Genomic DNA, 25,352 nt, shown 5'->3' with positions numbered 1-25,352 from the left:
AGTCAGAGATGTGCAGAATACAGCAGAGCAGGTGAGTCCAGCCGTGTGGGGTATCAAAACCATGAAATCAAATCCTCCCAGAAGTGCAGCTCCTGGGGGATACCTGGGCAGCTGATTGTGGCTATGGAGCCTGGCGTCCCTGACCTACAGCTAGAGCTGAGGCTGTTGCGTGACTTCTGGATAACTTACCTGGGAGAGGGGTCCTGGTTGGAAAACCTGCCCTTCTCCCTCCAGGAGCAAAGGCATCAGCACGGCTCCTCGTCTATTCCCTCCTCTTCCATCTGTCAGTGGCAATGCTGCTGCTCTGGAGCTGGAACATCTGTGCTTTAGTGAACCCCACTCAGAGTTTGCCTGCATCTTCAGGCACCTCAATACTTTGGGAAATCTAGCCCTAGCTTCCTAAAGATAGGGGAGCTCCTGGTGAACTCGGGCATTCTGAAGGGGGCTAATATTAGCAACCCGAACACACTGCCATGGACACCTTAAAAAATGCCCATCCTGCTAATGAAGGGTTCCAGACTGGCAGCTCCGCTGCCTAAAGGCCTCTCTGTATACCCAGCACAGCATGGGGAGTGGGGCAGTTCTAGCTTCCTCGCCAGAGTGCCTCAGCCCTAGCATGCCCCCACCCCCTTGTTTTGTTTTCTACGTACATAGTTGTGTGTAAGGCCTGTGGTCTCTTTGCATTGTCACATTTGCTCCCAAGACTAGAACTGACTTTCCCTAATCTAACAGTGTTCATATTTAGCCCATATCAGTGGGGAGTTTGCATGACAAACTGATTGGAAAGTGCTGTTTTCTGCAGAAAAGAATGAATGTTTACTCCAGCTGATCTGCTTTAATTAAATAATTTAAAAATATGTAATTCCTTGATTTTTTTTATATAAGCTCTGATTTCATGCTAATGATATCTGAACAGCCCCTTCAAAGTGCCTGAGATGCACCCAACAAACAACAGCCAGAGGTGAATACCTAAAAATAACATTTGTTTGGTCTCACTTGGCTCTGAGCAACAGTTCCATTGAACTGCTTTAAGTAGCAACATCCATATGAGTTATTCTAGAAATATAGCCACGCAGTGCCTGGTACTTTGATATTTTCCTTTACTGTTGATGCTTTTGTTGGTTTTGGGGGGCAAGTTTTGGAGAGTTTACGGGTTGATGTTAAATCATGGATAATTTGCCATAAACGGCTCCAAGCTAAACCGTTGTCTGAACCAACTTCAGCACGATAATTGTGCCATCTCAGACACAGCATGAACAACTTTTCGCAGATGCAACTGGAAGAGATGGAGGCTCTCTCTGCACACAGTTGTCTTTAGCAGATAACCACATACTGAGAGAGGGGGGAAGAGAGAGCAAAATTCTAGGTCATGGAGACAGAACTGTCCTAGCCAGAACTGTTTCCAAAGATTTCCAGGAAGGGCCAACACCTCTTTAAGATACACAATTTTGTATAACAGTTAAAAAATCCCAACACAGTTTTTTGTGTGGTATTTTCTATTTTTAAATTTAAAAATAAATCCATAAGCGTGCAACAAACCTATCCGGTGTCACCCAGCCCTCTTTCCCCCAGAGCTCAGACAGTAAGTGCCAGGAGTCATTTTTTGGCTAGGGGAATCCACCTACCTAGGGGCTCAGTCCTGCTAGGTGCTGAGCATTGACTCCAGTGGGGCTATTCAAAAGCCAAGAGTTACTCACATGCTTAAGTGCTTTGCTGGATAGGGGCCAGAAAGCTCAGCCCCTTGCCAGATCAGCCCTTAGGGCTGCAGTGATTCTGCTTCTCCCCAGGGTGATCACTTGTCCAGGATAGAGTGGGAGACACTCACTGCACTTCTCCCATTGCTGGTCTGCCCTGGCAGGGGAATGAGCTCTCCTGAATTCTTGTGGAGCTATAAGTAGAACTTGTGTGTTCTGCAGCTGTTCGCATCTGAAACCATTGTGATTAGAACCTCGTATTTCATAGGCACAAAGGCAGCTTGACAACGAAGCACTCAAATGCTGTGCTGACAGGCCATGTATAAGAGCAGAGCTAGATACAGCTTCTCCAGCTTTCCTGGGGCTTTACCACTAGGCAGGCTGACCCCCACTGGGCATGCGTATTTTACAAGTCTGAGATCCAGGGGAAAAAAATCATAAGTGCCTAAGTGACTTGAGGCCTAAATCTCAGTGTAAGTCAACGGGGCTCAGGTTCCTAAATAACTAAGGTGCTTTGAAAATGTTACCCTCATCAGTGAGAGGAAGGCTGGCTCAGTACTTGGAACTCAAGATCCCTGGGATCAATTCCCTGCTCTGCCACAGACTCCCTTTGTGACCCTGGACAAGTCACTTAGACTTTCTGTGCCTCAGTTCCCATCTGTACAATGGGGTAATAGCCCTGCCCTGCCTCCCAGGTCTGCTTTTAGGATAACAACATTAGAGAGTGCCAGTTGCCCAGATACAATGGTGATGGGGCCTGCTCGGTACCTAGAGCTTTATTTTAATTAATTTTCACAGAAATGTGATTGTTTTTAACTGCTTGTAATTAAAAACAAGAGTTGTGAATAGACACAATTGTTTTTCAGGCTGTGGCCTAGCTAGACAATTTGTATGCAGACAGGTATTGCTTGAAGTCTTTCCCATGCTGATTTAAACAAAAAACAAAAACCTCATGGGATTTATTTTAATATTTGTAATTTGTGTTCATCTAAAAAGAACAGGCATAAATGAGCAGCTCACTGGATGCTCATCAAATCTCCATTTCCCCTAAGGACAAACTATACAGAGAGATCTGTATACATTAAAGGTGAAATCTAATCAGGTACAACGTTAACCTCCTCCAGTGCTTTGTGGATAGTTCTAACTTCACATTCCAGAACACAGCTCGGATTCAGCTCTGCCTCTACCAGCCCTCCATTAGACTCAAATGTCTTTGGCAACTATAGTCAGCCTGATACACATCCTATTCACTAGAATAAACGACAATCAACACCCCTGCTATTCTCATTCCTTTTTTGGAATACAAAGTCCTGCACAGTGTTGTCAATTCATGCCTGTGAAGTGAAAGCAGATTCCCTGATCATTAGAGTGTACTACAGAAAAGCAGAGGTGTATTGTAGCATTCCACGTCCAATGGTAAATTTTCCACCATGTTTGCTATCATCAGCAATGTGTTCTTGAGAATCTGAAGCACTCAAGTTTCATGTAGATGAACTTGGTTTGTAGAGAATGTAATACACCCCAAATTATAAGTGGATGTTATTGTTACTAATACGGTGATAGAAATGACCTTCTTCAAACAGGACTGTCCACATCAGAGCAGAAAGCACGAACACTCCACATTTACAGTATTGTTTAATAACAAGGAGCAAACTGCATCATTCACAGCTAAGAGCTGATGAAAGTATCTATGTACAGTAATAGGAACCTATAGAAGAACCCAGAGAGAAAGTACTTAAATATCAGGGGGTAACCGTGTTAGTCTGTATCCACAAAAACAACAAGGAGTCCAGTGGCACCTTAAAGACTAACAGATTTATTTGGGCATAAGCTTTTGTGGGTAAGAGGCATTCTGAAGATGAATCTGAAGAAGTGGTTTTTTTTACCCATGAAAGCTTATGTCCAAATAAATCTGTTAGTCTTTAAGTGCCACCGGACTCCTTGTTGTTTTACTACTTTAAATAATTCCTGGCTTCACTTACGTTAATATGAGATTCTTGAAAGGAATAAAAATGAAAACAAATACAACATAACTGAAGATGTACAATATGCTCCAGAAAAAAACAGGACATAATCTGTAGCATATCGCAATATCCATACAACCACAATGCTCAGAAACACACAGTTCAGCACATTAATATTGTATTAAAATGTAAAACGCAATTTCCTTTTGTTCCAACTGCAAAAGACATTTTGGTTCAGGGCAGGATTTGGCCCAAAATGTCTTGTAATTGGAGGGGGAAGAAAGGGATGTTACATTTGGTTACCCCCATAATCTCCTGAAGGGGCGGGGCAGGGCTGGACTGGGTGAATGAGGGCTGAATTTGGCCTTTAGTGAACACAGTAAGAATTCTTGTTCCAAAGTCAGTTGGGCTTAGAGCCAACACAGAGTGCTTGCTTACCAGTAGTGGTGCTGAGCCTCACTGCAGCTTAAGGTGAAGACTGAAGAGCCTAAAGGGGCAAGTGCCAAACACAAAGACTGCAAATGCTGGTCCTGTGCTTGAGGAAATCTCACTGCTACCTCCCTTCTCAGAGAGCTAGCGAAGAGTAGAGATGCTCCTGTGTTACACCTTGCGTCTGTTATGAACTAATGACCTTAATCCAAGGCCCACTGAAGTCCATGGAAGGCTCCACTTGGCCTCCATTGTCTTTGGATCAGACTCTAACAGCCTATCATCATAGAGGCAGTCTAGGCACAACTTAGCACCAAAATAACGACATCTGTTTAATTCTTGTTATATCAGTGCAAGCTTGTGTGTGGCCACTCTTCTTGTGGAGTATGAGTGTCTCTATTCAGCATAGGTTGTCAGTAAAGAATCAGTTTAAATTAAATCTAAATAAGACACTTTCATTCCACAACCAGTGTCTACACGCAGGCTGGCACTGAAATAACAGAAGGTGTGAATGAAAACCAGTTAGGCTATTTCAGTGCTGGTTCATGTGTAGCCCAGCCCGCATCCTTATCCAAGCTATTACAAAAGGCATTAGGTTGAGGTCTGGCCCAACTCTCAGTGACGTTAACGGAATGACACCCATTCACCCTTAGAGAGTCATGTTCAAGGGGAACTGCCACACATTCAAATATATCACGCTTAGAACCCTCTTCATGTCAGATATGTTCCCTGCTCCCGTGCCAGGTTTTGAGCACAAAACCAATGTACATAAGCTAATTTCAATAACATATCTCAACAGAGCACCGCGCAGGCCTTCAGCCCAAGGAGCATAAGAGAAGAAATGCGACTGTTTCTCCTTGGGCCTAACTTTCAGACTTAGCTGCCTAATGCTGCACATGGTTAGCTGCATTGGGTATTTGCTTATGGGCAGAGCTGGACCCTCTAACTCAGACATCCACGTGTGAAATGCGTGTTTGGTATGTTTGTCAGCATGCTCGACACCTGTGTGTCTGTGGGGCTATTGCAGAGCATGGGCACCTGGCAAGGCCTGGGATAGCTTTCACTGGTAAGTCACCATCTTTCTGTGTTATGGGCGGGCACTGCTTTGAAGTTCTTACCCACAGAGAGGGCAGGTGAGGCGGCTGTCTATTGCCCGGCCTCGCAGGCAGCTGGCACAGAAGTTGTGGTAACAGTCCAGGAGGCAGGGATGCTCATACTGCTCATGGCACAGGAAACATACCAGGGGGTGGCAGTTGGCATTATCCAGGTTGCAGAGGTTTTCCAAAGGCGAGAAAATCCCACCGGACATCTGGAGGAAAACAACACAAGTAGGCAGAGGGATTCAACATCTAATTCAGGATATGGGGCATGTGGCACAGTTAAAAAGCAGCTATTCTGGTGAGTCACAACAGAGGAGCCTGACCTTGGAGGGTGCCACATGCTAGACAGATCAAGAGTCTGCTGGTCATTGATAGCATATGAGGGACAGGGCAGCTACATGATCTGATGGCCACCGATTGCATGTAAAGGGTAGGACAGCTGCAGGAAGAAGTGTCTGGGACGGCGTGGTGGTCACAGATGTAATTTGGCCACAGCTCTGTTTTTGCTGGTGTAAAGGACAGTTCTGGTCCCTTGACCCAACTTGCTCCTCTCTCATTGGGCCTAGGACTGGGGTGACCTGATCACATGCATTTGGGCAGGGCTGCGCCGCCTGACTGCAAGCAACTGATTAATTCGCCATGAAGTTAGAACTGGCAAGACTGCCAGATAGTGCCCCTTCCCCCAAGATCTCTCAAATGCACCCTCCTGGCTGGTGCAGCAGTTCTAGGGGGAGCAATGTCCTGCCTTCTGCAGGTGAAAGGATGTGCTGGCCCAGCTTAGGGCCTCTGAGAAAAGAAAAAAGAGGGGGAGACTGGTTCCTCCCAGGAAACAATTCCGTCTGAGTAAAATCTCTAATATTCCCTACCATCAGCTCCAATGTATCTTCTCTGCTTCTCATACCCCTTCCCCGCCCATCTCCCTACCTTTTCTCCCATATGTAGCTCTGCATTTTCTTTCACACTGCTTTTGTGCCTGAAACAGCCTTCCACTTTCCATGCACCAAGTACTCTCCCTCTCTGTCCCCAGATTCCTCCTTCCAGTCCTCACTTCCCAAAACCGCCCTGCTATCTCCTTCTGCCTTCTCACGTTCTAGCTGTTGTCCTGTGAATCACGTCTCTCTGAGAGCCCACTGTAAGCTCTCGGAGGCAGAGACCCGGTCTTTCTACTCTGTATATTTGTAAAGTCTAGTGCTCTCGCTCTTTATTGTTTAAAGAGTCCTGCACTATTATTGCAGGGCACAGTTGCGATAGCAGTGAGCTGCTGCTGAATGCCACCACTTCCTTGAGCATTTAGGAGTTAAACTACATTGTGACCAGAAATAGCGCACAGAGTCAAAGAATAGGTGGCACATTTGACTCATAGGACTGACTTCATGCCAGGCTGTCCGCAGCGCAATGAGCACACAGCGTGCTTTGTAAGAACAAATGGAAATTATTAACATTGTGTCTCAATAACAATATTAAAGTTCAGAGTCAGAAACCACAGAAAGTCTGAAAATCATTTCTGAATTATCCTCATTTCAGGAGTTCCAGAAGGTGTAACAGGAGTCAGGGGGAATTTTTAGATTTTTTTTTTTAAAAGTTGTGTTGTGTTGGAAGGGAAACCTGCACATTTACAAGATCTAGTAAAGAGCAGTAATAAATAAACTAACAGTCTGTCTGGGCTTTGCATATTACACAACAAACAGCCAGAGAGTAAAAATGACACAGCCTATGTTGTTTGGTGCTGACAAAACAAACTGTGTATAAAGTGGGGGGATGGAAGGTTTCTAAACATGCCTGTTTTCTTATACCACTCTGAGTGATATTTTATTAAAAAAACCACTGTACTGTCCAGAACAGAGCAAAGTGGTGCGGGTATAAGAGGAAAAATGCAACTTTTCAAACAATCAGCTGTGGTTTAAATTCTTTACTCCGTACAGCATGTGACCACATTCAAGAAGAGCACTCTTTGTGGTTAATTCATTTTGCTATTATGCTATGCTAGTGAAAACACTTCAGTAAAAATACGAGAAACAAGACGGCATTCTCTTTAACCTGTTGATCAAATCCAGCTATTTTCAGTTTGTCAATTTCATGGTGATGCCATTCAAATACATTCTTTTGAAATAGACCAGCAATTATCTATTAAGTCCTTATATGAGCAAGCCTCAGTGAGAAAAGTACAAGTTCTGAAAGTTATTATAGAGCTCAGAAATCAAAACAGTGTTTCAGATGTGGATACATGTATGTGTGTTAACAAGGTGGGCTGTGTCTCTCTGGGGTCTGCCAGTACCTCTAGTTTCAATAAGTGAAGTGACTTTGTAAGCAAATGCTACCTTTGCATTTTAAGGAAATGCAAACGGTATATCTTTTTGTTATGGTCACTTTATTGTAGTTAGACACAGCGGCAGTATCAAAGTTTCTTACCTTTTCTTCCAAAGTTTCCAACGTTGTATCTGCTTTGTCCTGTTAGTAGATAAAATTTCAGTCCCCTTGCTCTGCCTGTCTCCTGCTTTTCATGCGTTTGAAGCTGGAATGACAGAAATGCCGAGGCTTTCAGCACAGCCAGAATATTATGAGTGACGTGAACACAGTAGCCAGGGCAACATTGCCAATAAGGAAGAGCTGCTGGGTTCAGAATACATTGTTTCTGCAGGCATAACAGAGAGCACAATGAAATGTTGTTCTAAAAAACTGAAGTCTCTCATTTGCTGACGTGCCCTACGCAGCCTGGTGTGAAGGGGACTGTCTGATATGCTCACGTTCTCCCTCAGGGGCTAAAATGAATAACAGAGGGGTTAGGATTTCTAAGCCTAAGTAAAAGGGGAAAAAATCAATGCATTTAATTCACTGTTGACTCTTCCAGAGGGGAAAGGAGGAATCTCCTACCTGTGGCAGGCAGTTTTCTCCAGACTGAGTTATCTCTATGTTGTATGCAATTCCCAGGGAAAGGCACCTCTAAAAGTTGCCTAGGGTGTAAATTTAAACCCAAACAGCCATGTGAATGCATGATTAATGTTTCCTTTATATCCCTGTCCTGTCCCTCTTGCTCCTTCCATCTCATCAACAAGCTTCAAGGTTCACCCAAGGTCAGATCTAGTGGACAATCCATGTGATGGAAAAAGACCAGCCTCTCCTTGCAAGGGATCAGCCCTCCCCATGTTTCTCAGTCTTTTGGGATTATGAAGCCCAGTGGCATATTGAAAGTGACAGAGCAGCATAACTCAGCAGGTCATTTTCTAGTCACACACAGGAACACACTTCATGCTGGAGGGGTTTGCACAGACACTGTCCCAGCGACGGCTCTACAATAAGTGAGGCGAGGTCAGGATCCCATTCACATGTTAACGCTTTGCAGAAGATCCCATTGCTCAATTGTCTATCAGTCTGAGCTTCCTGCAGGCCCCCTGAGCTGTGTGTGCTCAACAGGGTTTCAGAGGCAGTGTAAAACTCAGGGCCCTAATGCCTTCAGTGCTGCAGTGAATTGCATTAGAATTCCTCAGAAGCAACTATGCTTCCATCCAAAAGCCATACCTAAAACACAGGGCCGCCTCTGATACCCCTGTTCCCCAGGTTTACTCAGCTGATCTCAAATTCCTCCAAACATTCAACTGAATCAGTTTTTCTTCACTTTCTCTCCTGAGACCTGTCCAGTTACTGGTGCACAATGGCTATGAGGATTCAACCCCAGAGGCAGCTGCATCCCAGGGGCGAGGGAAACTATCCTTATTCCTATACCATGTCAGCAGAGTGCTGACGGATGCTTGTGAGCTCTGGTGCTATGGAGACGTAAGGAGTCATTGCCACCATTAATGAGAATAGTAACAAATAAGCAATACTCATTTGGAAGCTGAGAGGACTCTTCAAATTAAAAACTCTTCTGTTTCAATTAGCAAGTGGAGAATGGCTGGTTCAGGTAATTAGGAATGGAAGCTAGACCAATGGTGATGCATTCATATCCAGTCCAAGCTGATATTGACCAAATAGCTGATAGCCAGTTGGTAGCTGGTGAGTTTCAGCCAATTTCCTGGGGGAAAACTGTCCACCTCACCTACTGCACTGTAACTGTCTCTTGTCAACAGTCTGATCAGAGGCCCAGCGTCTCCTGGTGCCTCTCCAACTAAGGCTTGGGCGGTAAGATGCATTGGCAAGAGGCAGCTTGGCAGAAGCTTGCACTGCTGCTGTCTGTGCTCTGTAGCTAGCTTGGCAACTTCAGGCTTCCGAGCTGTCAGGCTGGTGCTTTGTGTGGGTTTAAAATAGGGCAAGTGTGAGGAGAATTTAACCAGCCCCACATCCCCACCTTGAAGCAGGTGTGCCAAGGGGTAACTCTTCTCGTCTGCCCACTGGTGCTTCCTGTTGTGGAACACTTGTTGCTGGCAATGCCACCTTTCATAACTGCTCGCTCTCTCCTTCTGTAGGTTCCTGTTGGAGCAGCACCACCTCGTGGCTTTTGTGCAATGGTGCACAGGATCTGGATGCCACGGTGTGTTCATTTACAACCATGCTTTTGTGATGTTTGCCTTTCTAATTCCATGTTGTTTATTACCTCAGAGATCACTCCATGCCCCCACCCTTTTAAAGACCACACCTTTAGAGTAGGGATTTTCCCATGGCAGAATCAGGGCAGTGGAGTTTCTGTGTTTTGAAGAGGTAAAACGGAGGTCAGGTTCAGATCAATCCAGAGCTTTTCTTCAGAGTGTTGTTATACATTTTGTATTGTGGTAGTGCTGAGAGTCCCCAGCAAAGGATCCATAAGAACATAATGGCCAGACTGGATCAGACCAAAGGTCCATCTAGCCCAGTATCCTGCCTTCCGACAGTGGCCAATGCCAGGTGCCCCAGAGGGAATGAACAGAACAGGGACTCATCAAGTGATCCATCCCGTCGGCCACTCCCAGCTTCTGGCAAACAGCGGCTAGGGACCCCATTACTCTCCATCCTGGCTAACAGCCATTGATGGACCCATCCTCTATGAACTTATCTAGTTCTTTTTTTGAACCCTGTTATAGTCTTGGCCTTCACAACATCTTCTGGCAAAGAGTTCCACAGGTTGACTGTGCGTTGTGTGAAAAAATACATCCTGTTGTTTTAAACCTGCTGCCTGTTAATTTCATTTGGTGACCCCTAGTTCTTGGGTTATGAAAAGGAGTAAATAACACTTCCTTATTTACTTTCTCCAGGATCAGGGCCTTGTTGAGCTATGCACTCCACACACATATGAATTGGGGGTAGAGGTTTTGGCTCCAGTGCCCAGGCAAAATTCCTGTCCTAGACCACTGTGCAGTGTCACTGTGAGCTGTTAAACAGTTGCCACTTTCCACCCCAGAGCAGGCTGCATTTCATCACAGGAGGAAGTGATTTGTATGTGCACGCTATGATGAGATCTGAAATCACGGGGAAGAAAGGTGGCTTTTATTATTATTAACAAAAGCTGCTGTGAAGTGAGTCCCACATGAGAGTCCTGCCTTGGGGCCCGCAGGGCTGAGGGGACAGGAACCTGTACGCACTACAGCCTCTCTGGTTTGATTCCCCTCTCTACTGTGCGCCCCTCGCTACTGCCTGTCCCTGGAAATGGTGCCAGGGCCTCCGCTCCCCACCAAGGGAAAGCTCAGCAGTGACACAGATCTCAGTGCCCCCAGGGTCAAAGCCTCCCCTCCTCTCATTCCTGCTCCTTCCCCATGGCATGGACACCCCCCCCCCATAACCTCTGCCCAGCCAGGCCCCTGCTCCCTTCCCAGATCCCCCCCCCCCCCAGCCAGGACCCTGCTTCCTTCCCAGATCTCCCCCCCTCCCAGCCAGGACCCTGCTTCCTTCATCTCCCCCCTCCCCCCCAGCCAGGACCCTGCTCCCTTCACAGATTCCCCCCCCCCCCCCCCCAGCCAGGACCCTGCTCCCTTCCCAGATCCCCCCCCCCCCCAGCCAGGACCCTGCTCCCTTCCCAGATCTCCCCCCCCGGCCCTTGCTCCCCCCCCCAGATCCCCCTCCCCCGCCAGGACCCTGCTCCCTTCCCAGATACCCCCCCAGCCAGGACCCTGCTTCCTTCCCAGATCCCCCCCCTCAGCCAGGACCCTGCTCCCTTCCCAGATCCCCCCCTCAGCCAGGACCCTGCTTCCTTCCCAGATCCCCCCCCCAGCCAGGACCCTGCTTCCTTCCCAGATCCCCCCCCCTCAGCCAGGACCCTGCTCCCTTCCCAGCTCCCCCCCCAAGCTAGGACCCTGCTTCCTTCCCAGATCCCCCCCCTCAGCCAGGACCCTGCTCCCTTCCCAGATCCCCCCGCCCCAGCCAGGACCCTGCTTCCTTCCCAGATCCCCCCGCCCCAGCCAGGACCCTGCTTCCTTCCCAGATCCCCCCCCAGCCAGGACCCTGCTTCCTTCCCAGATCCCCCCCCCAGCCAGGACCCTGCTCCCTTCCCAGATCTCCCCCCCCCGCCCCAGCCAGGACCCTGCTTCCTTCCCAGATCCCCCCCCCCTCAGCCAGGACCCTGCTCCCTTCCCAGATCCCCCCCCCCCAGCCAGGACCCTGCTTCCTTCCCAGATCCCCCCCCCCTCAACCAGGACCCTGCTTCCTTCCCAGATCCCCCCCCAGCCAGGACCCTGCTTCCTTCCCAGATCCCCCCCCCAGCCAGGACCCTGCTCCCTTCCCAGATCTCCCCCCCCCGCCCCAGCCAGGACCCTGCTTCCTTCCCAGATCCCCCCCCCTCAGCCAGGACCCTGCTCCCTTCCCAGATCCCCCCCCCCCCAGCCAGGACCCTGCTTCCTTCCCAGATCCCCCCCCCCCCTCAGCCAGGACCCTGCTCCCTTCCCAGATCCCCCCCCCCCAGCCAGGACCCTGCTTCCTTCCCAGATCCCCCCCCCTCAACCAGGACCCTGCTCCCTTCCCAGATCCCCCCCCCCAGCCAGGACCCTGCTTCCTTCCCAGATCCCCCCCCCCCAGCCAGGACCCTGCTTCCTTCCCAGATCCCCCCCCCCCTCAACCAGGACCCTGCTCCCTTCCCAGATCCCCCCCCCCTCAGCCAGGACCCTGCTTCCTTCCCAGATCCCCCCCCCCCTCAACCAGGACCCTGCTTCCTTCCCAGATCCCCACCCCTCAGCCAGGACCCTGCTCCCTTCCCAGATCCCCCCCCTCAGCCAGGACCCTGCTCCCTTCCCAGATCCCCCCCCTCAGCCAGGACCCTGCTCCCTTCCCAGATCCCCCCCCTCAGCCAGGACCCTGCTTCCTTCCCAGATCCCCCCGCCCCAGCCAGGACCCTGCTTCCTTCCCAGATCCCCCCCCAGCCAGGACCCTGCTTCCTTCCCAGATCCCCCCCCCAGCCAGGACCCTGCTTCCTTCCCAGATCCCCCCCCCAGCCAGGACCCTGCTCCCTTCCCAGATCTCCCCCCCCCGCCCCAGCCAGGACCCTGCTTCCTTCCCAGATCCCCCCCCCCCTCAGCCAGGACCCTGCTCCCTTCCCAGATCCCCCCCCCCCCTCAACCAGGACCCTGCTTCCTTCCCAGATCCCCCCCCAGCCAGGACCCTGCTCCCTTCCCAGATCCCCCCCTCAGCCAGGACCCTGCTTCCTTCCCAGATCCCCCCCCCAGCCAGGACCCTGCTTCCTTCCCAGATCCCCCCCCCTCAGCCAGGACCCTGCTCCCTTCCCAGCTCCCCCCCCAAGCTAGGACCCTGCTCCCTTCCCAGATCCCCCCCCTCAGCCAGGACCCTGCTCCCTTCCCAGATCCCCCCCCTCAGCCAGGACCCTGCTTCCTTCCCAGCTCCCCGCCCAAGCCAGGACCCTGCTTTCTTCCTCGACGCCCCCTGCTCCCCCCCCCCGGCAGATCCATCCCCCCTGCCAGGCCCCGCCCCCTGCCCAGATCCCCCACCGCCCAGATCCCAGTCCCTGCACAGGTAGCGCTAATCGATCCCAGAGATGCAGATGGCTAAGGGGTGGCGGCCGGGGGAAATCTATTCGCTCAGTGCTTGGCTGGCATGACCTGCGCTCTGCGTGCTTCGGGGGTGGGGTGGGCGGGTGGCACATGCGCGTTTGCGCGAGACGCACGCGGGGGTGTAGTCGGCACATGCGCGAGATGCACACGGGTGATTTGGCGCATGCGCGTCGCGCCGCCCTCCCTTTCTGCTCCTCTCGTTGCAGCCGCCATGGCGCCTGTGGTGAGTGTCCAGCCACGCCGGGCCCGGGCCGGCCTCCCCGCGGGCTCCGAGCCCCGGCCCGACCCCCTCGGGCTCCGGCCCTGGCCGCGGGGGTGGCCGGGGGGCCGGCCGGGCGCGCGCTGCGGGGCGGGTGCCGGGGGAGGCCGCGAGCCCTCCTGCTCCCGCCGTCGCTTCCTGAGGGCCCGGGGGGCCTCGCCCGCCGCGCCGGGGGCCTCTGTCCCGCTGCGGCCTGGCCGGCCTTGGAGCCCCCCGCTTCCCGGCGCCTCCTGCGGCGCCGCCCGCTCCCCCGGGGTCTGGGCGCTGCGGGCCAGGAGCTCCGCGGCCCCCGCCTCGCGGCCGCGCGGAGGCGCCGGCTGGCTCCCGAGGCTGGGGGGCTTGGGGTACCCGTCAGAGCCGGGCGCCGCGCGGTCCTGTCACCCTCCCCTGGCTCCGCGGCCCTGAGAAATCTGGTCGGGGACACGGCGCGTCCTGTCCGGGGGTGCTAGTGTCTCCAGGGCCTGGCAGTGCGGCGAGCGAGCTCTGCCCTTCTGTCGCACTCCCTGCTGCTAAGACAGGCCCCTGCAGCTCGTGCCCAAGCCTAAGGTTCATCTTAGCATGCGTAACCTGTGTCACTTCATTTCTTTCCGACTTCACAGAAGAAGCCTGCGACGAAAGGTGGCAAAAAAAAGAAGCAGGTCCTAAAATTTACTCTGGACTGCACCCATCCCGTCGAAGATGGAATCATGGACGCAGCCAACTTCGTAAGTTTTAAATGCCCTACCATCAGTGTGTCTTTAACTGTAATGGCATTTGCCGCTAGGAGGTCGAGCAAAGGAATCATTTGGTAGCTAAATGAAATGATTATGAAAATATATTTATTATAGTAAAAATCGACTGACTTGTTCTTCCCTTCCATGCATCACTCTCTAGCATTCTCTCATATCCCCAAAGGTGTACATTAGTGTTGTTGGCTTGCTTCGTCTTAGCCACTGCTAACTATGAACTTCTATTTCCCGAGCCTGTTTCCCATCCTGTTGGGAACTTTCCTTCTCTCTTTCCAGTTGTCTCCTCCCCGCTAAGATGCAGTTAGTGGCAACAGTATCACCACCTTTAAAGCCTTACCTATGCTAGGTTTGGCAAAAAGTTTCTTGCAATGCAGTGCTGTGGTGGGAAACCTTGTGTAGCGAAGGCTCCTGTACAGATCTGCTTTGAGCAGGGTTTCATTGTATGGCGTTCAAAGGCAGGTGGCTATAGAAGCTTATCTACAGCCGGGTTCCTACTGTGACTATTACCAATAGAGAAGCAATGTTGGGATTTATCTAAAAATCTTACTGTAGATGAGATGTTGTTAAAAGGGTGGGCACTGGTTAGTGCTTGGCATTGAGAATTGGTAAATCTTGATTTCACTCACCTTGGGCTGGCAGCTAAGTGGAACTTTGCAAAGTTAATGCATGATTCTCATGAAAGGAACCATATTTGCTTCTAGCACCTTTCAGATCCTGGCTGCTCTTCTGGAATAGTAAGGCAAACCCTTTCCATGCTGGCTTTAAATCACACTAATTGTATGTTCCCTGGGTAGCGTAGTCCAAGCCTGAGTGTATGACAAAACCTTTTGTTAGTTTTGCCGTGAAAGACTAGTCTTTCAGAAGTTCCGTAGGCATTTAGATGCTTCTGAAAATTTTAGATAGTCTCTTAGGCTTTGTTTTGACTGAAAAATTGTCACGTTTAGCCTAGGGTAGAACAGGGCCAGCTAAATCAAGCTACAAGGTATTGCTCTACATATACACTAGGGTGAAAAGGTTGAGCTTCATTTATGCTTAGCTAATACATGCTGTCTTAGATTGACCTACATTTGACCATTTTATCTAGTCAAGATAAAGTCTAATTCTGTGTCTATATTAGTAGTCCTGTCACATTTGACATTGGAAGCCATATACACACATTTTGTTCAGCCGTGACTGCAGGGAAACTATTAGTATTTTGCTGGTATGGTCATGGCCGAACAATAACTGATGCATGAAGTGTGAGACTCCAGTTAAATATGGCAGGATTTCTTGTCATTCTACATGCAGGGTTCATATTTGTTCCAGTTTGCACCTGCTGTAATAACTTAAGTCAGTGATGATAGATGAGGACATGAATGATGTGAAGTCAGTGCAGAATTTGACCTTAAGTGAGAGGACCATTGTGGTGACAAGAAAAGGAGGACTTTTGTGGCACCTTAGAGACTAACCAATTTATTTGAGCATAAGCTTTTGTGAGCTACAGCTCGCTTCATAGGATGCATTCAGTGGACCGTGTGGCACAAGCTGTCAGCATAGTCTGTGAGGTATGTAGATTGTAATGGATTTTTTACCTTCAGTCCTTTTGGTATGATGTCCATCTCTTTGCATTTGAAAAGGAAGATGATGTCTGTCTGTATCTGTACAAGTTTTTTCATGAAGTTGATAGATTTCCACTCCATACGGCTAAATTCAGTGTCTTGCATAATGAGAGGTTTCAGAGTAGCGGTAGCTACTGCTGAATGCATCCGATGAAGTGAGCTGTAGCTCACGAAAACTTATGCTCAAATAAATTTGTTGGTCTCTAAGGTGCCACAAGTCCTCCTTTTCTTTTTGTGAATACAGACTAACACAGCTGCTACTCTGAAAATTGTGGTGACATTAATAGCATAAATTGTCTGTCTGGTTCTCTTGAAGTGGTTTACTGTGTCCACACAACAGGCAAGTGCATGCATAGCACAATGTACACCTTTGGTTGTACTGTGTTTTCTGGGGCATGTGTCTCGCTTATCCCATAATGCTGGGAACAAGGGCTTTAGGCTTACTTCCAGATATGAAGCAAACATTGTGTAATGAAATTAGGACAACTGAACCTTTGTGCAGCTGGGAGGACAGTGCTTTGGAGGCTTCACCTGGTCAGGACTAAAGACTCTCTCCCAGGTATTACAACCAACCATTGCAACCTTCTGTAAAAAGCATAGGTTCTATGCAGAAGTTGAAAGTTTGGGCTGTTCGTTGCAATGGTTTTCCCTAATGTAAGTTTGTAGAATAGTTTTAGCACTGTTGGGTTGCTATATGTAGCCAGGGAAAGCATGTTCAAACAGTACTAGCATCCTTCTGGGGTAAAAAAAACAAGTTTTAAAGTGGATTTACTTAACATAAATTCTCTGTAGTGTTGATCGGGATCTCTCTTGGATAGCTGTTCTGCACTGCAAATTTAAATCAACCTAAGACTATGTCTACACTAAAGCTTATGTTGGCAGAACTTATATTGCTCAAACAAACCTCCCCCCAAGCGACATAAATTACACCGATATAGCGCTGTCCACACTGGCGCTTACGTCATTGGGAGCACTTCTCCCATTGACATAGCTTCTGCCACACGTTGAGGTGGTTTTATTATACTGACAGGAGAGCTCTTTCCCATCGGCATAGTGTCTTCACCAGAGGTGCTGCAGTGGTGGTACTGCAGACCTGTATGTGTAGACATGCCCTGTGGTATGTCGATGTACAGCCACCGCAGTAATTGAATTGGTTTTACATGTTTATGCTATGCTCCTTGTGTTGGTGGTGCACATCCTCACCAGGAGCACTTGCACCAATTTAACTGCCAGCCTGGGGCATTGCGGGACAATTTCTGAAAGGCAGCAACAGTTGATGTAAGCAACGCAGTGTCTACACCAGTGGTTCTCAACCTGTGGCCCAGTCAGCACACAGTTGTGACCCATGTGATATCCTCAGGGCCATACAGGTACTATTGGATGCGGCCCACAATGGTAAATAGGTTGAGAACCACTGGTCTACGCCGACACGACTTAAGCGCTATACTTCTTGCGGAGATGGAGTTATTAAGTTGGTGTTGTGGCAAGTTACATTGCTGGGAGCTACATTTTAGTGTATATGCTTACAGAGTTAGGTTGATGTAAACTGCCTTACGTCGACTTAACTCTGTAGTGTAGACCAGGCCTAACTCTTTACAACAGACGTTTCTGGCTGCTGAGTTATGTTGTGGCTTTTCAGGTGTGTGGAGGGCAGTTTCTAGTGTTGTGTTGGAATATTCTTGAACTGAATTGTCTACTTTCTTTGAATTACCTTCATATAAATAACTGTGAAATGTCCTGTATTCTGTGGGCTCGCTACAAATGCAGTCATTAATCCTAAACCAACAAGTGGCTTTAGAAACTAGGCCATATAGTTCTGACTTTGATCAACTATATTTTTTATTGGTTTGCTAATTTAATGCCTGCTGATCAGGATCATTGTGGGAAATACTAGAATTGTTTGTAACACTGACATTTCTTGGAAGTACTGGGAACTTTTTCAACAGCCCTGTATTTTTTTTATAAAATGGTAGTTCTGAATGTGTAAATATTTTTTTATTCATGATGTATCGTCCAATGATTACTGTGTAACTTTATTTAAGACTTCGAGTTTAAACACTTTTTTATACTATACCCATTTCATAGATCAAAAATAAAATGATACGAGGTGATGGAGGTGATTGGGTGGAACAGTGCCGTTCGATTGCAGCTCAGTGCTTTTTTAATTTATTGAAGTCCTTATCAGAAATGTAGGTGACTGTTGTTGATTCAGCGAGCTGAGCTGATCATCCCATTAGGATTATAATAGAATACTGAAGGTCATCAGACTTCAGATTTTTTATAACTTTGACATCCTGGTAAAATACTAAAATTTCAAATTTATAACTTAGACACCTTCTAGTTTCTTCGTGATCACTATTTTGTTATTGGTTGTGGAGCCTCCAACTGGATACACTTTGCAGAGAAGATGGCCGCTGCTATATTTTCTTTGATGGCTGCATAGTGGCTTATGGGATTTCAAAGGGAAATGGGCTAGCTGAAATGTGTATGAGACACTTTGGTAGGATTCTTATATAACTACAATCTCTTAGAAGCCTTTTTGTATGCTCTTTATCACTAAATGTGAGATGTGAAATTAGGAAAGTAAGTTTTATAAAGGTGGCCATTAAGTTTCCTCTTTATTGTGGTTTAAACCTTTGTAGGAACTTGAATCCTTATAACCTTATTTTTGTCAGATATCCAGAAAGATGAATACCTAAGACTGGTGAATACGTCCAAGCATCAAAGGCCTGATGGGTGTTACTCACTATAACCGTGATTCTGCAATGATTTGTACATGTGCTTAATTTTAGGTACCTGGGTAGTCCCATTTAGGCCAGTAGGACTAATCGTATTAATCTTTGTAGGATCCGGGCCTAAGTCTTTGGGAGGAATATAGTAATCATTTGCTTTCAATGTTTGATGTGTGAGGAAGTCACTTTAAAACTTGTCTGGCTTTTGGTTAAAGTAAATTGGGGGAAAATGCTCTTCAATCTTACGTTTTGGATGCTAGGAAGTTAGTGGAGACATTTTGCCGTTCAAGGCAGAGAGACTTTATGGCTATAACTCTGACTAACAAATCTTACCCTTATTTTGCAGGAGCAGTTCTTGCAGGAACGAATCAAAGTGAATGGAAAAGCTGGTAATCTGGGTGGAGGTGTGGTGACCATTGAGAGAAGCAAGAGCAAAATTACTGTAACTTCAGAGGTGCCATTTTCCAAGAGGTAAGGGAGAGGAGGCAGTGTAAATTTATTGGAATGTCTAGCTAAAGGGGTTAAGGAGTGGGATACAAAGCCTTTTCTCTCTGGAAGGCTAGTTCCAATCAATCTCAGGTTGGTAATGACAACAGCCATCAGATAGTAAATTTCAGTGGTATTTATGATGTCACAGTCCAGATTCTAATGTACTGATGTTGGTACAACAAACATCAGTCATCATTGATGCTGTTTGGCCCCCTTTTGGCAGTCTCAGCTAAGGGTCTATGGAGTTTGAACTTCCTGCCCTCTAGGTCAGCCTTGACTTGTGTTAGCGAAGAGGGTAGTGAGAACGTGTTTGTGGCTGCTGTCTATGCTATACCTATTCTGTGGATAAGTGAATAGGCTTCAGTAGATTAGAGGATCTACTACTAGCAGCAGATATCTCCAATGGATGATACATGGAAAAGGCTCTGAGTTACTACGGAGAATTCTTTCCCAGGTGTCTGGCTGCTGGGTCTTGCCCATAGCCATATTTGGGGTCGGGAAGGAATTTTCCCTCAGGTCACATTGGCAGAGACCCTGGTGGTTTTTTGCCTTTCTCTGCAGCATGGGGCACAGGTCACTTGCAGGTTTAAACTAGTGTAATTGGTGGATTCTCTGTAACTTTAAATCTTTAAATTATGATGTGAGGACTTCAGTAACTCAGCCAGAGGTTAGGGGTCTATTACAGAAGTGGGTGGGTGATGTTCTGTGGCCTGCAATGTGGAGGAGGTCAGATGAGATGATCATGATGGTCCCTTCTGACCCCCTATGAGGACTTCACAGTTCACGATTGTTCTGTACCTTTTACTAAATTTACTGTAGGAAGACCATGGTTTGGTCTTTTAGAGTGACAATTTAAAAGACACCGATGATGGCAATTTGAACAGTTATACCACTAGGAGAGTTCTCTCTCACTTTGTTTAGAACTCGAGTGTGTCACCAAGAGGCAGGTCACTTTCCTAATTGACAAGCATCACATTCATAACAGTTTTCTTCTCTCCTAATGCTTTCTTTTTTATGCCTAACTCTGACCCTCTGGGTCCTCAGAATCTCTGCCATTAAATATTAATGCATTAGACAATCTTACGTCTCATTTCTACAAGTTGAAAACAAGTCAAGACAGGTCTGTCTTGGAGAGGATTTGGGAAATGGCTTTCAGCTCCACTGGTGAACTGCACATGTGGTTATGCATAGTGACTGTATTTCGGTTCCTAAACAAAAACCTTCGGTAGAGTTTTACGGTGGAAGATGTTTCAGTGGAGTCCAGCTGACGTCTAACAAAAAACTTTTTTTTATACAACAGTTCTACAACCTCCTAAAATATCTCAAAATAAGGCTAGAAATTAAAACAATCCAGACGATTCCCACTACTATATAATCTTCCATTTCCTGGTCATCCTACCGGACTTCAGCCTCCCACCCCACCTTTATACTGTCCCCTAAAAATTATTTTAAAAAAAAAGCAGGTAAAGGTCAAAAATTACTGGGAGACATACATTTTAATTATTCAGTGGAACTATTTCTTTTTTATTTAGGAAGTTAACAGGTTTATAAATCTTTGCCATGTAATATCAGAGACAAAACAATAATTACATTATGCAGCAATGCAATCAGTTATCTCTATTTAACATGGAGATACCATTTTACAAAGTGAGCATTGTTACGCTTCCCACAACATGTTTTTGGTAATTTTATTAAATTGATTGAAACTTCTGATTGCATATATAACAAAGCAGGCATGTCTAAAAATACGCTGACTGGAACCATTCTAATATGCTCCTCTTCTGTCTCCTCAAATCCTGCATCAGTTACCATCCTTCTAGAATGTAACAGCAGCATTCCTGGAAGCAAGGAACTAACGTCAGGACCCAGCTGAACTTGGTTCCATTTAGTTGCTTGGATGTACAATCTTGTTTTGACTTGTAAATTGTATAAAATAAGTGAGATTAAAAGTCGGACATACTTTTCAAATGATTTTTTGGCCATAACCACATTTGAAAAGGATACAGTAGAAATTCACAAACAACCTGAATCACTGAGCAGCTTTAATCGTCAGATCTAGATTAAGCATGTGAGTGTTTTGACAGTGTTAAATTTCTGCTGGATTATGCAGAAACAGACATGGTAGCTTTCAAAAATGCTAGTAACCAATATATCGGAGCAGTAGTATTTACATTTCTACAGGGCCTTTCATCCCAATGGAGCAGAAAGTGCTTAATTGTCCATACAGACCAACTGAAATACAGCCACGTTTGGAGTGGGGTGTGGTAACTAGGTGGAGCACAGCACACTGCATGCCAGAGCAGCAAGCACTTAAATACAATGAGTAACAGCTTTGTTCTGTTGAAGTCAGTAGGAGTTTTACCATTCTCATCAGCGGAGCTAAGATTTCACTTAATACAAACTTAAGTGCCAGTAGGTAGAAATATATATGACAAGTTATTACTTTCCTGTTTAGAGTATTTAGTTCAGTCTGTCCCTATGAATTAGGTGGCCCATTGCCATGTCAAGGCTGGTCAGCTACCTCTTCATTTTGATAAGTAAACTATTTTTAAAAGAGGTTGTTTATGACCAATTTAAGTTCTTGACACTTAAAACAATTTGCAAATGTTTGAAGTAAAATCCTTTGGTACATGGTAGCTGCCAGGACATAAGAGTTACAAGAAATATTTGGTGGATACATTTCTGTTGGTAACCTGCTATAATTTAATTGCTGGGTAATGCCTTTTACTGACATAATAGGCTAGCTTTGGAAATCTCAGCAATCCTCCATTTAACATAAAATGCAAATACTTTGCCCAGTTGACAGCCATTTCACACCTTAAGAGTGACACCTTTCGGCTTCAGTGATGCCTTGAGAGGGTCTGAAAGGTGTCTTAAAGGTTTTTTTTTTTTTCCTGCTTGCTTTTTACATTAGAAGTTCAAGTCTTGTCTGCCTTGGAAGCCTTTCTGAAACCTGGAGAACTAATGAAGTCTTGATATCACATAACTCCAGACAGTGAAAGTTGAACAATTGAAGGGAACTGATTTTTAGTTACTATTTTAAGTCTCTTTTTAATGCCTGGTTAACACGAGTGAATAACATTTTGGTGAAAGGAAGCATTTGTTCCAGGTTCACCTTGCTCACCCTTTCAGTTAGTTGAGTAGGTGTGCATTATATACATATTGAGTTATCTGATAGACTCTCCAGAATGAACTGGGAAGGCCAGAATTCAGATAATTGATATTTCTATGGGTAAAATAAAAGCGGAAGAAGAAACGAGCAAAAAGGGTGCATAGGTCCAATTTTTAATAAAATTCCATGCAAAAGTGACCTTTAAATGCACTTTGATCACTTGCTGTGTATCAACAGTATCCTCCTTTCTGTTACCAGTTGTTGACAATTTTGATTTAGTAGATTTTATGTTGCATTTATTTAAGTTATTATATACCCTCTGTAGTGGATGGTTTGTGTATTAACCTTTTTTAATCCTACTGATGCTTTGGTCCTTGATTTTCTCTGGTTGACACATTAGTCAGTTCATATCAGGGTACAGTAGATACTTGTGAATTTTTAAATAGTTTTTTTAAAAAGCCTGAAGTTGAATTTATTTAGTAACATCTATGTGCAAATTTTAATTCCCTCCTAAACATGGTTTTCTTAGTATTCTCATTACTTGTGTAGGTGCTAATATTTTAAACTTCATATGCAGTCTTCAGAAATTAGTGATTAACAGATGACCAATTTACATTTATCATGATTACATTTAGTATTTGGTACTAATATTTAAATGAAGACATATGCACACTCTGAAATAGAAACTGACACCTGATTTGTTTGGGGCTAATTTTCTAAATAGCTGATTAGGCTGCTGAGAGAATTTTTTGAATATTGAAGTGGAAAATAAATTAAATGCATTCCTTCCTTTTAAAGGATAGTTTAGTAATGACACAATATTAATCATTCAAAGAAGTCTAAATTATGAAAAAACATCTTTGGGGGAAAATGTATAAACTACCAATAAATTAGAAACACATTTAAATGTCTTATCTGTTGGCCAGCAAAGTACTTAATCATTGACTTTTAGCAGTTAAACATCTTCCAGTGTATTTTTCATACAATAGTTGTCTCTTCGAGGCCTTACACTGAGCAGTCCCTGCCTACACCATTGACCTCGTCTACTTTCTTGTTCCTTTTGTCCCCATCTGCCAACAATGCTAGCTTTGATACCCTCCTGTTGTGTCTTTTGTCATCTTTATGCCTTCTTCCATGCTGTCCCCTTGTGCCTGGAACGCCCTTTCATCCTATTTGCCCAACCTCCACCCTTTTCTCAATCAGATCCTAAAGACTCATTTTTCTAGACCCACTTACAAGCTATAAATGTTTTTACTCTTCCAAAATTAGGAGGGACTAGGCTGAGGGGAAGCTTGAGACTTAGTTCCATGTTTTTATATACAAAATGTGTTCGTACACATCCCCTGATTATTTTGCATATATGTTGCCTACCTTTCGCCTACCCTTTTGTGTTGTCCTTTTAAGATTGTACGGTCTTCAAGGCAGGGAGAGTCTCCTGCATGTCAGCACAGAACCTAGCACGTTCTGAGCACTACTGCAATAATGACTTAGTAAAGAACTGAAAAATGTCAGTTGGTCCATTTCTCTCTGAGAGGTTTTACAGCTTCTCTGGTTAAACTTTATTTGATACCACAGAAATTTAACTTAATCCTTTTTTCTCTTGTTGTTTCTTGGTTTGGTTTTGAGAGAGGAAGAGAACGGCTAGCCTTTCTGCATTGTGTGGCATACCTCTGTTATACAAGATTGATTCTGTGATTCATAGTGTCTCATTCTCAGAATCCTCTGGTTTTAATGCATGTCATTCTGCTGTTTTTACTTCAGTGATTCCAAAGGGAGTTTTGCTAAAGTAAGGCCTATAGAAGTTGGCTCATGGTATCTAAGCTTGGGTGGAATGGATGGTTAAATGTGCTTTCCTTTTGCATTGAGAGAGCATTCTTTGTCTTGTAGGTGCCCTCTTCTAAAACGTGTTTTGTGTTTACTGGTTTGGGGCTGTGACATGGCGTAACTTGGTCATCCTCTCATAGTGAATTGCTTTACTTTCTCAGTCACTGTTGTGAGTAATACAATACTTCTGCAGTAATATCATGCTTTTTGGCTTGCCTTGCAGGAATGTAATTTCTCACAAAGGTGACAGTTTTTCTTTTAAGAAAAATTGTTTTTAAAACTGCTTGTCAAAACATTAATGGAAGAGACAATTTGTCCTTTTAAGGTGAGTTAGTGGTAGGGTCCCACAGGGGAGTGTCTTCAGAAAAGACAATATTAAATGCTGCTATTAGGCAAATGTTGCAGACGTGAAAATGCAAAAACACTTTCAACCTACACATTTTCTTTGTTTCTGAAAAAGTAAAATGGCACGTTACAATCTACATCATTACAGCCAATCTTATCATCATTTTCTTATAAAGCGTGAGGAAAATGTTAAGACAAACTCCTGTTTTTTGTTATCAGAGGTGAAAATGAAAGCCACTATTAAATAATGCAAGGTAGGGAAATTCAATTAAATAGCACACAAGATTTCAAGAGCATGTAATGTGGAACGAGTAATTTTTATAGTCTTCAGTTCAGTTATTGGCTGCCTTCTTTCCACAGATATCTGAAGTACCTTACTAAGAAATATCTGAAGAAAAACAACTTGCGTGACTGGCTGCGTGTAGTTGCCAATAGCAAGGAAAGCTATGAATTGCGATACTTCCAGATTAACCAGGATGAAGAAGAGGAGGAAGAGGAGGATTAAATGCATGTGGATCTGGAAATATTTTGTACATTAAATTTCCTTCAATAAAATGTGGGGAAAAAATGTTAACATTTTCTGTGTTTTCCAAACTCTAGATATCGGCCGCTCTTCCAGTTGTTCAGATTACATAGTGATCACTCTAAAGCCTACTTCTTCATATCTATCTACTTCATAGATAAGGTTTACAGTTTACATTATAAGAATAATGTTCAACTCCCACTATCAGAAATTTTCTCTCATTAATCTTAATTCAGAGAATTTGTTCAGAAAATCTGAGGTTCCTCATGAAGGGGATATTAAGTTTTCTCCTTTTATTGGAGAATTGAGATTTCCTCTTCATTATAGTGATGCTCCAAGTACAGCAATACTTAATGGTCTCTTTTCAGAGGCTTTATAGCTTGATTAAAATATTCTACACTGAAGTTTGGTAAGCGGTCTGGAAAAGATCATCACTGGGATGAGGATTTATCCCGTGATACAACACTTTTAAGGTAAGTAAAGCCTAGACCTAATATTCTCTGGTGTTCATGTAACTCACTGGCCTTGCTTTGTTTTAATAAGGTCCTTAGCTGTGGCATAATTTTTTTAGTTATAGGGGGTTGAGATTTTCAACGCTGACAAAGATTTTGCCACAACTCCTCTTAATCTGAGTGGAGTTCTGTGACTAAATAC

At 45.6% G+C, this 25,352-nt stretch overlaps 2 protein-coding genes across 2 annotated transcripts in view; one reads left to right on the top strand and one right to left on the bottom strand.

The window, feature by feature from the left end:
- RNF207 (ring finger protein 207) overlaps positions 1–7,612 on the bottom strand; it is a 34,345-nt gene extending 26,733 nt beyond the window's left edge. Inside the window, exons 1-2 of the mRNA XM_074975261.1 lie at positions 7,597–7,612; positions 5,206–5,396 (exon numbers count right to left, since the gene is read on the bottom strand). Coding sequence (XP_074831362.1) covers positions 5,206–5,396 — 191 coding nt within the window. The 5' untranslated portion in view covers positions 7,597–7,612. The remainder of the gene's footprint in view (positions 1–5,205; positions 5,397–7,596) is intronic.
- Positions 7,613–13,181: 5,569 nt separating this feature from the next.
- Positions 13,182–24,751, top strand: RPL22 (ribosomal protein L22). Its single transcript, XM_074975338.1, has 4 exons — positions 13,182–13,311; positions 13,947–14,051; positions 18,752–18,876; positions 24,536–24,751. Exons 1-4 carry the CDS (start codon positions 13,252–13,254, stop codon positions 24,678–24,680), a joined length of 435 nt encoding a protein of 144 aa, XP_074831439.1. The 5' UTR covers positions 13,182–13,251; the 3' UTR covers positions 24,681–24,751.
- The last annotated feature ends 601 nt before the right edge of the window (positions 24,752–25,352 follow it).

This window comes from Natator depressus, chromosome 18 (assembly GCF_965152275.1).
Source record: "Natator depressus isolate rNatDep1 chromosome 18, rNatDep2.hap1, whole genome shotgun sequence".
In the NCBI taxonomy this organism is placed as follows: Eukaryota; Metazoa; Chordata; order Testudines; family Cheloniidae; genus Natator; species Natator depressus.
The sequence above is the reverse complement of the archived record's forward strand: the minus strand, read 5'-3'. Positions and strand labels throughout refer to the sequence as shown.

Excerpts from the sequence above, each read along its gene's own strand:
- RPL22 (XM_074975338.1), top strand. The coding sequence starts at position 13,252 with ATGCGCGTCGCGCCGCCCTCCCTTTCTGCTCCTCTCGTTGCAGCCGCC. Across the intron at positions 13,312-13,946 it reads CAGCCGCCATGGCGCCTGTG|AAGAAGCCTGCGACGAAAGG; the intron begins GTGAGTGTCCAG and ends CCGACTTCACAG. Across the intron at positions 18,877-24,535 it reads GAGGTGCCATTTTCCAAGAG|ATATCTGAAGTACCTTACTA; the intron begins GTAAGGGAGAGG and ends TTCTTTCCACAG.